This window comes from Sturnus vulgaris, chromosome 1, assembly GCF_052056855.1.
Source record: "Sturnus vulgaris isolate bStuVul1 chromosome 1, bStuVul1.hap1, whole genome shotgun sequence".
NCBI lineage: Eukaryota > Metazoa > Chordata > Aves > Passeriformes > Sturnidae > Sturnus > Sturnus vulgaris.
This window is the reverse complement of record NC_142243.1, coordinates 39,333,758-39,348,685: the sequence shown is the minus strand read 5'-3', so window position 1 is coordinate 39,348,685 and position 14,928 is coordinate 39,333,758. Positions and strand designations below refer to the sequence as shown.

The 14,928-nt window shown below is 40.4% G+C and overlaps 1 protein-coding gene across 6 annotated transcripts in view; it reads left to right on the top strand.

Moving 5' to 3' along the window:
- Positions 1 to 13,331, top strand: part of THRB (thyroid hormone receptor beta) — a 154,201-nt gene extending 140,870 nt beyond the window's left edge. For all 6 annotated transcript variants that reach the window (XM_088164175.1, XM_014887273.2, XM_088164162.1 and 3 more), the window contains 3 exons: positions 2,029 to 2,175; positions 6,214 to 6,472; positions 7,879 to 13,331. In XM_088164175.1, coding sequence (XP_088020301.1) covers positions 2,029 to 2,175; positions 6,214 to 6,472; positions 7,879 to 8,120 — 648 coding nt within the window. In that variant the 3' untranslated portion in view covers positions 8,121 to 13,331. The remainder of the gene's footprint in view (positions 1 to 2,028; positions 2,176 to 6,213; positions 6,473 to 7,878) is intronic.
- Positions 13,332 to 14,928: the final 1,597 nt, after the last annotated feature.

Below are 14,928 nucleotides of genomic sequence, written 5' to 3'. Positions count from 1 at the left end.
GGATAAGAGACTGCATTTCAGAAATGCACAGGGGTCTTTAACAGTCAGTGTATACCAAATCAGATAGAGCACACTTATCTTTTTGCAAGCCTAGGCTCCTACTGCAGAGTTCATCATGGGAATTTCAACTCACTTTTCAATTGCTATGAGAAATTGTGTATTCAAAGCAGCTGATCTCTTTTATAATGTTGGAGGTTTTTTTAATTCCAGTGACACCATCTAAATTTCATATAAATGGCTCATGTTCATAGTATTCTACAGTCAGAAAACCACAGCCAGTCGTCACTGGCAAGAAGCAAGAGAGCACTTTCCCAGGGGTGTTGCAGAGTGAGGTGTGAGCAGATCAAGAAGCAGATGCAGTAGTACTTTTGGTTGCTTAGACAGGAGTGCTGTTGTTCAGATATCAGCTGGTTTGGGATAAAACTTAGGGAGCTCAAGGTTGGGGGTGGGAATGAACTGCTGAAGAGCAGGAGAAGGTGACAGTCTGCCCCAGGAGTTGTGGATCTGTCCTTATGTGGCTGAGGCTGGTTCTTTGACAACAGGGACTTCATTGAGGTCCTTGCCTCTTCTCCTCTTGAGTTGGGTGGAAAGGGCTCTCTTCCTGTGTGTTAGCTTTAGCTGGCTCTCCTGACTTGCTTTGCCTTTCCCAAGAAAATGCTGTGCTCTTTCTTTTTCTCCATAACAATGGTTCACGTGGGTTTAAGCATTTGGTCTTCTTGCTTGGAAGCAATGAAGGTTGTTTATCATGAGCACACAGACAATGTGATTTAGTTACCCAAGATTCAGGGAAGGAGGAAGCCTAGAAATGAGTTTGAGTTTTTTATTAGAAACCATCGGATAATTGAGCCCAGTCTTCTTCATTGTTCCTTAATACTTAGTGCTTGCTTTATTAACACATTGCTGAGTTTTTTCTTGTAAAAGTTAGATTTGGATTCAGATTGGTTACAAAGCTGTGGAACGATCTTTTATGACGTGTTTCTTTTAAAAAGTGGTTGAACACAAGCTTTTGTTACAGACAGCACTTACAGCGCCTCCCCTGTTTAAGTGTCTTATATAAATGTCATGGGGCCCATTGGTCTTAAAGGTCTACTTCTCTAGATTTTATCTAGTTTTTGACCTTAATGTGAACAGAATGAAACCTCTGCATGGTTTTTTGGTAGGTATTTTGTAATTGCAAAGCCACACTTAACAAACAAAACAGCTTTGATGTGCCTGTTTTTAAAATACATGGTCACATTGATCAGCTGCATAAAAACCAAGTTTAAGTGCAGTCAGAATAAAAAAACACTCATTTCAGGCTCTGTTTGAAACTCTTTCATTGTATATCCCTATTGAAATCCTCAAAGAGAAGCCTTGAGCTGAAATTATGCAACAGGTGATTTTCAAACAAATTTTACCCAGATGAGTTCAATTTCTATTTACATTATCCAGGGCTCCTTTAGGTTAGCCTATGCATACTCATAAGTTGTTTTTGTTTTGTACATAAGTTGTTTTAGCCTTTTGGAAACTGGCCTTGGCAGTTGCCTGGAGGGGCCTTGTGATATCTGGCAATCTGTTCTGGGGAGACTTTCCGAGCTTTGAGTAGGTGAAAGAGCCTAATTCTGCAAAGCTTGCAGCATTGTTTCAGGGGTAACATGTCTCCTCAACTGTCTTTGCCTTTAGAGAAACTTGAGAGTTTTCAACTCCTGTAAGGAAAAACGTGCCTGTGTTTTAAAGCAAAAGCTGCATGTGCTGCACCCATAAAATACATAGATACAGACACAAGGAAGAAACTGTGTACACAACAGTCCAGCTGTCCACAGAGAACGGGTAGAAGCATACCAGTCACCCATTTCTCTGTGCAGTTGCCTCTTTCACAAATGCCTTACAAATTCACATTTTGTGATGTAAATGGACTTAACTTCTAAAGCAAATAGTGTTGCTTTTTATTTTAGCATATCTTCCATCACCAAGCAGGACTTTTTTGGAGTATAAAATAGTTGCTCTAAGACAGACCGCTCCTTTACATATCTTTGTTTATATCCTTAGCCAGAAGATATTGGGCAGGCACCAATAGTTAATGCCCCAGAAGGTGGGAAAGTGGATTTAGAAGCCTTCAGCCAGTTTACAAAAATTATCACACCAGCGATTACAAGAGTGGTGGATTTTGCCAAAAAGTTGCCTATGTTTTGTGAGGTAAGAAGACTTTCTTGCTTTCCTCATTTATATGCCTGTTGTTATAAACTACTCAAAATATTCTGGCATGGAACTTAAAAATTCAATGTGTCTAAAATTTAAAAATTAAAGACACTCAAAAAAATCAATGGGACTAGAATAATCTGGATTTTTATGAATTTTTTTTTCCTGTGATTGCTAAAATCCTGAGTTTGTTAATCTGGAAGTCATTGTGGTTCATTAGAGACTCAGATATGTCTTTAGAGATAGCCTTGAACAAAGCAAAGAACAAAAATATACTGTCTAGAAGCATTGTGAATATGTTTCATAAAATCTTCCAGCACATGGTTCCCTATGTATTTTCTGGTTCCTTGGCAGGTACATTATTGTAGAGTTGGGTCTACACAGTAAAAAATTCTTCAAATTCAAAAAAGCACCCCGGTCCAGGAGTGGCACGTGCCTCACTGGGTTCTCTAGGCTTGGTTTTCCTGAGTGGGGAGGTTGTGTATAAAAGAGTCTGTGAAAGTAATGGATTGTCATTCCAGGTAGATACTCACATGTAAACATACAGTAAATAGACTCAAAGGCCTGGTTGCACATTAGGAGTACAGAGGCCTTACACTGAGCTTATTTGTACCAAGGTATCATTTTTACTGAAGGACCAGATGCAATGGCTGATTATATTTTCTTTTTCTCTGATTTAATAAATGGTATCAGAACTGCAGCCTGAAATAATATTTCAGTCTTAATAATCTAAATAGTTTTCATAGAATCATAGAATGGTTGGGTTGGAAGGGACCTTAAAGATCATCTGATTCCAATCTCCCTGCCATTGGCAGGAGCACCTTCCATTGCGCCCTTAGAGGTCAACACCCTACCAGGAAGGAAGGGTAAGGCAGCCATAACATTTTACTATACTGTGGCTGACAGCTTTTAAATAAAAGTCAGTCAGGGAGAGCTGTATATGTCCTCTGGCAAGTACAGAACAAGAAGAGGTAAATATCAATAGTTGTCATAGTGTAAATATCTCACCCTGGTCAGTCTCTTCATTGGCGCCATCAGTCAAGGAAGCATGAAATAGTAGCCAAGCATGAAGATTTTAAAATACGAGGAATATGTCCAGAGGTCATGAGGCCCCTGCAGCACTTAGCATTTGAGGGAATCTGTCTCCTCTGATCTGGCATTTGTTGGTGGGAAATTGCAGTGACACACCAAGGTAGTCTTTTTAATTTAGAAAGCTCTGCCAGTCACACACAGACTTCAGTGCCCATCTGACATCTCCTACCCCTCCTGGCTACCATGGGCCCACTTGTGTCGGAGCTGGGCAGGAAGCATGGATGAAGAAGTCAAGGCACCATTGAGCATGACCTCTGTATGTTATGTGGCTCAGCTGTGTAAACCTGACACCTGCCCATATACAGCAAGACCTGATGGCAGGGTGAGGGACAACTCCACATGAACACAAAGGAGTAGGACAGCTGTCCTCCGTGTTGTCCTATAGCATTTGCTGTTGCATGAAGAAAATGACAAATGCTTGCTCCTTTTTGAAGGGGCACCCTCCTGCTAACTTTGTTTATATTATGATTTTTAACCCATATCTTTTTTCTTAGAAGCAACACTGTGTGGGCTGTAGATTTTTTATGAGAAAAAACATTCCATTTTTCCATAGGACCTGAAAAGCTTTTAAATATTAATTCAGTTGGTAATTCCAGAATCTGTCTGAGAATGTAGTAAATCTCTATGAAAGAGGGACATGACAGGGAACATCCATGGCCACTTATATTTTCATGGTTACTTTTCCTTCTTTTTCACATCTTTGGACACATGTAGAAGCCAGCAAAGCACTGTGAGTGCCCAGGTCAGTTTGTGTGCATCCACTGGCCCTTGCCTGAAAACAAGTATCCAATCCCTGAGTAATCAAAGTATAAGGAAAACTTCATTTCCTTCTCAGCATTTCTTCTGTTGTTTCCGTTCTGCTTTTCTTTCTGCTTAAGAGATGAAGATTGAGGAGAATGTAATAAGTTTGGTGTGAGTTTTAAATGTCAAGGCATCAGTGGTTCCACAGTGGGTGAAGCTGTGTAAATACCTTTTGAGGTCGCTCAGCTCAGCTCAATTCCATGGTGCTGCATTGCACATGTGTCCTGAAGAGGTGAGCACCTCAGGTTCCTTTCTCCCTACAGAGAGAGAGGAAAGGACAACCCACAGCAGAGTTTCAGTCACATTTGTTGATCCTGAACTGAAAGATGCTCTGGTAGCAACACTCAAGTAATGAGTGTAGATAGCATTAAAATCTGCACAGTTGGGAGTAGAACTGATGTTCAATCCTGTCTCTGGTAACTCCTGCTACTGGCAGATAATGCCTGAGGTCTGGCATCTGCTGAGCAGGTGCCCCATGTATCCTTCAGAATCAGGAAAGCGGGAGACAGATAGGCATAGTCAGACCACCACTAACATAAAGAAATTTTAAGAAGGATCAAGTAGAAAGAGAAATCCTCATTAGTTTCATGGCTCACTAGTAAAACAGCCGAAGTATCACAAAATATCTTCTCTACTGTTATCTGTTTCTTTTCTACTATTCTTCCTTCTATTTAGAGGCTTGGTGTTTTTTTCATTTCTCTTTTCTTGTCCCTTGTCTCTTCCTTTCTTTCATGTCTTTTTTTTCACGGCCATTCCAGTATCTCTTCATGGTTCCTCTCACATATCTATTCTCACTTTAATTTTTTTTAACTCCGTTTCTTTCCCTACTTCAGTCTCTGCTGCCAAGCAGTGGAATCGTCATTGGGTAGCAAGACTGCTGCTGTGCCTGTGCAGTCTTCTCCCCACTACTGCTGAGCTGAGGGTCATCTGTAGGAAAACTGATTTGCTCTGAACAGGATGAGTCAATTTTCTTGTATATTAAACACTTCACACCTGAAGCTGGCATTGCTAGAAAAGTAGCTGCATGACTCAACTCATTTTCCAGACCATGGCTAGCTTTGTGCTTAAACCTCTTCTCTAACAGGGAACTGCTTTTCACTTGCATTAGGTAGCTCTGCATCATTTCACACCAAATCGGTTCTCTTGCTTTGGAAGTACATCGTTGCCATGTAAACCTATATTTCATGGGGGTTTCATTTTGAATTGAAAAGCAGGTAAATATAATAATTTTATATAAATCAAAAATAAATGGCTTTTTGCCTCCTTTCAAGCCAAGTAGAAGTGTGTTGCTCTTTCATATGTGGGACCCTCACTGTTCGCATATGTGAACAGTCTCAAAATTGTCTTGGTGAGTTTTGTTATTGTTGAATAACCTGTGAAAACTAAAGACATGCTTTATAGAACATGTTCTGCTCATGTGTCAGCATCCTGGTTATACTCTGTAAATACAGAACCTACATTTAAACAATTTGGACAGCTTGCCTTTGTTAATGACATGGAAAAGACACATGCCCTGAAGATCACAGCTTATGCACCAATATAAAAGCTGTAGTTATACCATAGATTTTCTGTCTGTCTAGCAATAATATGGGAGCTCAGGGAAAACAGCCTTACTAGATAAAGCATAGATTAATAAATTCTCTGTTGTTAAAATGGGCAGTGAGAATTACTGCTCCACTGATGGAGATATGTCCTCTAGATATAAACATTTATAATTCCTTTTATTTAAAACACAGTCCACTCTTACAGACCCTCCCAAATATCTTTCTTTTCCTCTGGCCAGGTAAGAAATAAGTATGACTGGTAGTGAATTTAACTGGGATAGCTGAGGTCCCCAGTTATAGTTTATTCTACGATGATAGGTTGTAAGCTGAGGGAGCCAACAACTGTGTTATTGCTACATTTCCTAAGGGTATGTGGGGATGTTAACCAGGGAATGTTAACCTGCAGGCAGTTCCTGAAGGCAGGAACGCAGATCCTGGGGGTTTGTGCAGAGCAGCGTGTTTGGAGGAGAGCTGCACTATATGGGGCAGTGTCCTGGGCTGTGAACTGCAATTCTTGGCTTGTGGATTTATTGTTGTTGCAAAAGCCACTCAGTTTGACAAACATTACTTTTTCTTTGCCATTTTATAATTTCTGCAGCTGCCATGTGAAGACCAGATCATCCTTCTGAAAGGCTGCTGTATGGAGATCATGTCCCTCCGAGCAGCAGTTCGCTATGACCCCGAAAGTGAGACTTTAACACTAAATGGGGAGATGGCGGTGACAAGGGGCCAGCTGAAAAATGGGGGTCTTGGCGTAGTGTCTGATGCCATTTTTGACCTGGGCATGTCTCTTTCTTCATTTAACCTGGATGACACCGAGGTTGCCCTTCTCCAGGCTGTTCTGCTCATGTCATCAGGTGAGGACAGAAATATATTGGGATCCAAACAATTTTGAAACTCTTTGGTCTTTGTCACAAGCCCCTTTGTAAAAGAAATAAGATAGGTTCGATCTTGTAGTGGTGACTGGAGTAATGTGGGAGAACTTTTCCTATGAAACCCCAGTGATTTATTTTGGTGAACACTAGGAAAGAAATTCAGGGTGTTCAGAGAGATGGACATAGAAGTGGCTTTGGTAACACACCTTGCTCGGTTTGGTACTTAGGAATGAGCCAGGGATGATCATCAAGAAAAAATCAGTTTGCCTTAAATGAAAAATGGGTAATTTAGCAACACTGGTCCTTATGATAAGTTCCTTCTTCCTCTCAGTAATGTCATGCATTGGTCATTCATACACATTTCCACAAGTCTCATGTTTAGTTTGACTTGCCCTCTTGTTTTCCTAATTAACAGCATCACTGCTTCCTAATGGGCATTTATGAGCTGTGCTGTTTCCCAACACTGGGACCGTTTGCAACCGGTACAAAAGCAGCACAAACAACTTCCAAAGAGTTTCTAACCTTCTCAATTTGAGTATGTTTTCAAATATGCTTCCAGTGATCGTGCCAGCCCAAAGAGGAAATTCCATTCTTGGGCAGTGACAGATTTGGCAAGATTTTATTTTAAGATGGCTTTGAAGATTGGGCACTGAATAACAATACACAATCAGTGATTTACAAGCATTAACTGCATCTGAGATAAAAAGGTTTCCACATTAATCAAAATACAGCACTTCATCTTCCCCATCAAAACATTTTGATTTTTTTTTAGGTCCCTACACAGTAATGCAGGAGCAGGGTTTTCAAAAGGCAATTCAAAAAGGACCTGCTTTCCCAGAAATGTCTCCTGAGAAGTGACTTGTCAAAGGGTCTTTCCCAGTCCCCATCTGAGTGCCCGTTGAGACAGTCAGATTTTTGGCCTTTGTTGTTCCTTGATGCTCCATAACAGCTCACCTGGGATCAAAGCATGATCAAACCATTGGTCAGATTTTAGAAAAACAGATAGAAAGGAACTGTAATTTAGATATCTGACAAGGATTTTTTAAATTTCTTTATTAGTTGTTTTACAGAAAAATGTAGATAGGAGCCTTAGGTGAAATCAGGGATCCGATGCTCTAATCACTGTAAGGAAATATTTCCCAAACAGCTCACTCTAAGTGAGAAAAGCTGGCAAAGGATGAGGAAAGGAAGGATTATCTTCTTCTTTTAACAGGGATAGTACTAATAAGTGAGTTGGCTGGAATGAGTTTGTGGCAGAGTCACAAATGTCCCTGGTCCATCTCCTTTCTTTCCTAGCATCAGAATCATCCTATTTTTCATGATTTATGGTCAGGCATTTGTTAAAGCAAATAAGTAAGAATGCTTATTCTGCTGCTTTGTACCTACAGATCGCCCAGGCCTTGTTTGCGTCGAGAGAATAGAAAAGTGTCAAGAGGGTTTCCTCCTGGCATTTGAACACTACATTAATTACAGAAAACACCATGTTGCACACTTTTGGCCAAAACTGCTGATGAAAGTGACAGACCTGCGAATGATCGGAGCCTGCCATGCCAGCCGCTTCCTGCACATGAAGGTGGAGTGCCCCACAGAACTGTTCCCTCCGTTGTTCCTGGAAGTGTTTGAGGATTAGAGAGACTGAAGTGGTTCTCCACACCCCTGTCGCACTACTGGCTGTCATTTCATCCCGTTGCCCAGCTCTTCTCACCTGTTTGTTCTTCTTCTTTCGTGGTCTTCTGTTTCTTGAGACAGGGCTGGGGTTTTGTTTGGGTTTTCTTTTGGGGTTGCTGGGGGGCAGTTGTATACACATGGATGAAAACATTCCTTTAATGCGGGTACTTGTGACTATTGCAATTTGTTCTTCAGTCCTTTGATGTGAGTGCTTTGACAGCTTAACAGTGAAAATACGAACAGACCAATCTCATTCACCAGCATTTGCGTGGTCACCAGCTCACACCCATCATTGCCTGGAAAATAGGGGAGAGAGATTGAAGTGGCAGAAAAATAAATTGGCCTTCAAGTTAAAACAGCTATTGTTAATTTGATCCTGACAATTCTGTCTTGTATTACCTCCTTTTGCAGGGTACAACTGACCGATTCATAATATGAAATTTCCGGTCTTTGTGATTGTTTCTATTGTAACAATTACCACTATGATCTAGGATCTTCATCATCGTCATCATGATCCCATCGCTTTCTGAGGTTTTTTTCCAGCAGATGCAGTTTAACTGTGCCCCACAAATCAACTACTTAAAATAATACAGAGTGTTAGAAGGGACTGAGTCTTTTTTTTTTTTTCCATGTGTATAAGATACTAAGGTCTTCAGTTACTAAATTTAGACTCCAGGTAACTTCACTGGAAGGTTTGTTGGAGTGAGGAGGGAAATTTGATCCTCTGAGGTGCTTTTCCTGATAGTGAAGGGGTCTGCTTTTTCTGAGGTGTGTGGAAAATCCATCACTTTGAGGGAGAAGGCTCTCTGTCAGGATAGCAGGCAGTGTCTCAGAGTTATTCAGGGACATGAGGACTCACGGAATGAAGACAAGCAGAATGAAACATACGGGGTGACCTTCAGATGGGACAGAAACCAACTGTGTTATTAACAACACTCAAGACTGTAGAGCTTTATCCCAGTAATACAAATAGTGTTGCTCGGCAGTAATCCTTTGTTTGATACATATACATATATATATATATATAAAGTTTATATGCACGTATATATATAATTTTATATATATATAATTACAAATCTTCAGCAGATGTTTTAAACATATTTCCATATTTTTTCTTCTCTCTTTCTCTGACTCTGTTCTCTGTGTGTATGTGTGTGTGGATCAGCTGAGTTCTCCTTCCCTACAGGTGTCTTTATGTGTTTCCTTAGGCGAGATGCTCTCTTGATTCTTTTAATTTATTTCCACTAACTGCACTAGCAGGAACCAAACTGAGCAATGACAAAATGTCCTGCTGCCGAAGTCTGCAAGCCAGTACTCGCTGTCCTGGAATGTTTGGAGGCCAGTGATGAGGACAATGTAGGTAGAGTTTCCTCTCTGCCACCATCTCCATTCAGGGATGTCCCTGGGTTTTATAAACTTGATATTAAACGATCCTCTGAATTTGTGTGACACATCTAAACATCTTGCTGTTCTTCCTGGGAACCAGAGACTTAGTTCATGTTTTGTGCATTGCCTCATACCTTATATTCTTTCATGTTGTGCATTGATTTGTACTCATTTCTTTCTCTGCTATTTATTGACCCATTTGCCCAGCAAGTTGTGGGCATTGTTAGAGTGGATGTGTTGACTTTCAAAGCTCATGGCCCATATCTGAACCCATATGTTATGTGCTTAACCCCTCAAGAAAACAGGATACTCAGGAAAACTTACAGATGGAATACGATATACGTGTATCAGGAGTTAAATTCTTTCTACTTTCCTTTCCCTACATCATTGATAAAGCATTTGGAGTGCTATGGGGCATGTTTTTAGGGATGTGGAATCTTATTCTCCCTGGTGTTTGATACCATATGCACCTGTGATGAGCTATGAGCACTTAGGGTTTTTTTGTCAGAACATGAAATACATTGGGGTGTTTAGGAGTTTTTTTGCAGGTATCAGTGAAGACACACCATTGGAGATTAATTCTTAAATACTTGGTGTAGAACTTCTCTTGTTGGCTGTGTTGGCTCCATCTTAAAGCATGTGTCTAAACAACATCTCTATCCAAATTCCTTGTAGAGCACTGTCTTGGAGACAAAGAGTCAGAAACTGGCTTTTTGGATAGGTGATTTGGGATGACTTGATGAAGGATTTACAGCATGTAATGGGGAACTCAGAGAAGCAGCCAATCCCTTACTTGCACTGATGCCTTCACAATCTAGAACAAAACAACACACTTTCAAGACAATATTAATATAGCAAGGAATATAAAAGCAGAACTGGAGACCTCCAGGGGCAAATATGGCAAAATGCACACGTGATACAGGACTTGTACAATTTTATAAGTTTAATAAATTAGCATGTTTAACAATAGCGTCCAATTAAAAGAGCACTAGTTAAGTAATCTCCCCTTTTGGTTCTGCCAATTTGGAACCCCTCCTGAGTTTCTAGCCCCATATTTATTATGTCTAGGATACATGGTAAAAGGAAATAAGACATGCTTGGCTAAAGAGGCAGGACTAAAATATATTTCAGGAATGTAACATAATGTGTCTTAGAAGATTGTCTTATTGGTCTAAAATGTAGGGGAAGAGGGGTGGGAAAAGAACTGGGAGCTACAACCATGTATGAGAAATCTACAAAGCAACAAATATATGACAAATATATGAAAATCTTAGGCATCAGTGCCTATGCCCACAGTGGCATAAAAAGAAAAAGAAAATGTGAAAAGAAAAAGAAAAGAGAAATGTGCTTGTCTTTTGAAGTCCTGTTCTGCCATGGATCTGAGCATGGAATTCCTCTTGAAGCCAGTGCAAGTACCTCACCTGTGTGCCTAATGTGAGCTTGAATAGGCATTCAGGCTTTTGACTGTGCTGCAGGTGAGACCCAGGAGAGGAAGCATCACATCTTTTCTTGTTCCAAAATACAAATGCCATTTGGAGCTGTGCTTAGTCAGGGTTCAGAAAACCAGGCCGCCTTCCTTAGGTGATTGCAGATGGACTGAAGTGCCTAAAATCAGGCATCCAACTTAGTTCTGGCAGTGCTCTAAGCAGAAAGGACATACATCAACATGTTTTTCTAGCTTTTCAGGTTAAGTTGGAGTCTGGCACTAATTAGCAGACTGAGTTAGTAGTATTCTGTAACTGAAAACTAAAGCCAGGCTCGTAGTTGGACAGATTTGATGTACTGACATCTAATGGCCTCTGATCTCCTACCAGTCTTACTTTGTGTCACTTCCTTTACTTCCTCAGTACAACTGCTGATTTATGGGATTGTGAGAGCAAAACTAACTGACCTTAGCTCTGCAAAGATGTACTTCTAAATATCAGTGGTCTCAAGCCATTGTGGGATTGAGCCCCTGGACTGACCACCTCGGTGGCAGACACCAGTGCCACAGTCAGCACCCCTTGTAGTAACTGGCCTTCTGAGTAAAATAACAAACTTGTGCTTTCCAGTGCAGTCCAGAGTCTTGTTTCTGCTGGTGCCACATGGCTCTCATGTTTGCTGTGTGGTCTACATGTGGGTCTTACACAGAAGGTTTTTCCTGTCAAACCTGATTGTCACTATTCATGGTATTGCCCTGAGTAACATGTGCATTTAGATACTCATTTCATGTGTAATCTCAGTTAAGTTGTGATATTTATTATAACATATATAGTGCGTGCTAATGATTTTTTGTTTACATTCTGCCAAAATGTAGACGTTAGAGTTAGACCTCCCAGGTCCAAAATCATCCTTGAGCAGACTGCTTGCTTCCTCAGAGGCAGTTATCAGAAAGAGGAAAAAACTGTCCAGAAAGACCATTTATATCAGAAATCTGCCAAGAGAGGGCTGTTAATCACAAGCAGAGCATGTCATTGCTAGTGATGTATTTTTATGCTATGGAACTCTAATCTGTATGTGTCATATTGACTTCTTGCTGCATGAATCATAAATTTTAAAAATCAGTCTTATGGTTTTGAGATGTAGCCAGCATTCCTAAGGCTAAACCTTTTTCATTGACAGAATCAAAATCCACAACCAAGGAACGTTTTCCTCTCACTGTGAGAGCAATTGAAAGTGTTCAACATTTATCTTTTCACAAAGGAAGAGGCAACAGAACCTCTTAATGTGTCTTGTTATTGTGATCATCTGGAAATGATTGCCAGACGTTTCCTTTTGATATAGTAATGAAGTGATCTGTATTTAAATTTTATAGAGAGAATTTTATTCTAGTGTGATAGAGATTTATTTTCCACTTAAAGACTCAAAACGGTGTAAGCACGTTTTTGGTTTTTGTTTTTTTTACTATGGTATATTTTTGCTTTAAAATTAAAAACAAAACAAAACAAAAAAGGTTTGGCCTTATCACAGAGTTTTAGTATAGATGTTAGCAAACGCAAAGAGTATGCATTATTTGTGTGTATCCACATTGACTGATGTCGCCTTCAAAAAGCAATATTGTGCAGGTAATAAGTTGTTTGTGACTGTCCATTGCACAGTTTACCTTCTTTAAAAGCTAACCTTGTTTATGCACAAGACAATCAAATGTAAATCTACATCAGCACCCAGGTGTGGATTAAATTTATGTAAATTACTGAGCACAATGTAAAACATTAAAAGACACTTTATTTAATTACACATTTAATGTTGGTAAAGATAGTATCAGGGCATGAACTAGCTGACATACTGTAATTTCTTTTTCTCTTTTCCTACTTCCTTAGCACTCTACAGTTTCAGTTTGCTCATAAATACATCAAATTAGTCATTCATAATTTTTTAAAAGAGGAGGGTGGTTTGGGTTGTTTATTTGTTTTTATGAAGTTGATTGGGAGGACTTACTATTTTGTCTATGAGGTTTGTGGGTTTTGCTTACTTGTTTTCTTTTTTTATATCAGTTTCATGCCCTGAGGGTAAGACAAACATTACACCATACAGTAAAAAACAAAGTACCTTGGATGATGTATTTTTTTGCAAACAGTGTTAAGAGTTATGCTAGATTGGTAATATTTTTTCAGCCTAAAATATATTAAAAAAATCTGTGATCACAAATGTTTTAAACTATCTAAAGAGAAAATTTGTATATTTGGGGAAGAAAATAATTTTTACATAGCTTTTGTATGCAGATATTAAAATGTAATTATGAATATAGTGGGCATAGATAACTGTGTAAGCTTGAATTCTAAAAAAGAAAAAGCTTATAACTGAAAAATGGTCCTTGTGTCTCTCTTTGTTGCAGGCTCTTTTGTCATCTCTGTCTCACGCTTGCAAGCCACTGAAATGGGAAAAGTAGGACCTAGAGCACAATGTTTTATCAGCTCTAACCTGTTCACATTTCTGTGCCTCTGTATCCCTTTCATCACCTACCTCATATCTTATCTCCTCCCTTCCCTTGGGCAGCCAACCAAAGGTTTTCACTTCCTCACTCTTCACAGCAGTCAACCTTAATTTACTCCAGTGAACTGACTCTTGATTTATGTCTCACTCAATTACATTTTTTAAGGGAACGCCCTTTCTTTCCTTCTCCACTCCCAGTCTAATCAGGGATGGTGTGACAGGAGCAATAAGCTTCCCATCTTTTCATACTTTCCATACCTTAGTCCTCAACCTATTGGAGAAGATCTTTTCCTTCAGATAATATCTCAGTTCTTACTTTCCTTTGCAGTTCTTATTTCTCCTCCAGTCTTTTCACTCCTGCCTGGAAGAAAAGCCAGGCCTATTACCTGGATCCAAAGTCATTTCTTGGCCTGTCCCAGATGGCAAACCTATTTTGAGCTGTTGTTTCACGGTGATTTCCACAGGCATTTACTGGCTGGCTGCCAGCTCCTGCTCCTGCTCCCCTTCCACAGGAGGTGCTGGGAGCCTTCCGAGGGATGCTGAGCTCCCTGGGCTCCCTCTGTGTGGCACCCCTGGCAGCACATTCCTGACAATGGGCTTCATGTCCCTGGGGAGTGCTGTGGCAGCAGCTGCAGGGTTTGTTCCCACTGTGGCCTGTGGGAAGAGGGGCTGCCTTCAAAGGCAGGAGCTGAATGTGAGGAGCCAGAGGGAAAGCCAGAGTGAAATCCCTGCTGTGCCTTAAATGGAATCCCTTCAAGCACTCCAGTTCAGACACCCGTGTGGGGAAGCCTTGCCAAAGCCTCTGCTGGGTTTGCACCGAGCTAGTAGCAACATGGGTTGCTTTGGTCCCCCAGGACCAGCTCTGGGACAAAGAATTAATTTTGTGTGTAAAAACTTGTTTACTGCATGTGAAGAAATAGTTCTGCTTCCACAGATGCCAGTGCTCTGGGTATAACATTTTGAGGCTTCATTTGTAGTGGTGAAATCTATTTTTCAAAAAGCAGTGTGATATCTGTGTATTCTGAGAGCCACATGAATTTGCTTCAGTGTCTATTCATCTCTACAGAGAAGGACATAAGAGATGGTAACTCTTCCCCTGGAGCTCTGGCACTAAAGCAGGATTGTGTTCCTGACCTGTTGTGGGCTGCCTCTTGCACCCTGAGCCTGTTGGTGAACATAGGTGCAAGTTTTTTGCCCACTTGGTGACAGTGCGTGAGGGTTTTCTGTCCTTGAAAACTGAGCCACATCTGAAGGATTTTCTCTGTGAACTTGGGAGTCTAAGAACAAAAAAATGTGTGTCATGGTCAAATGTGCTGTGTGGTATTCCCCACAGCATCAGTAGTTCCGAAATGAAGACTTGCATATGAAAAGTGACTGCAAACTCATCACCTTTGAAATAAGTCAAGGGCATGTACAAAATACATTCTGTTCTGTTTATCATATTGCAGCCCTCCTTACCATTTACCACTTCT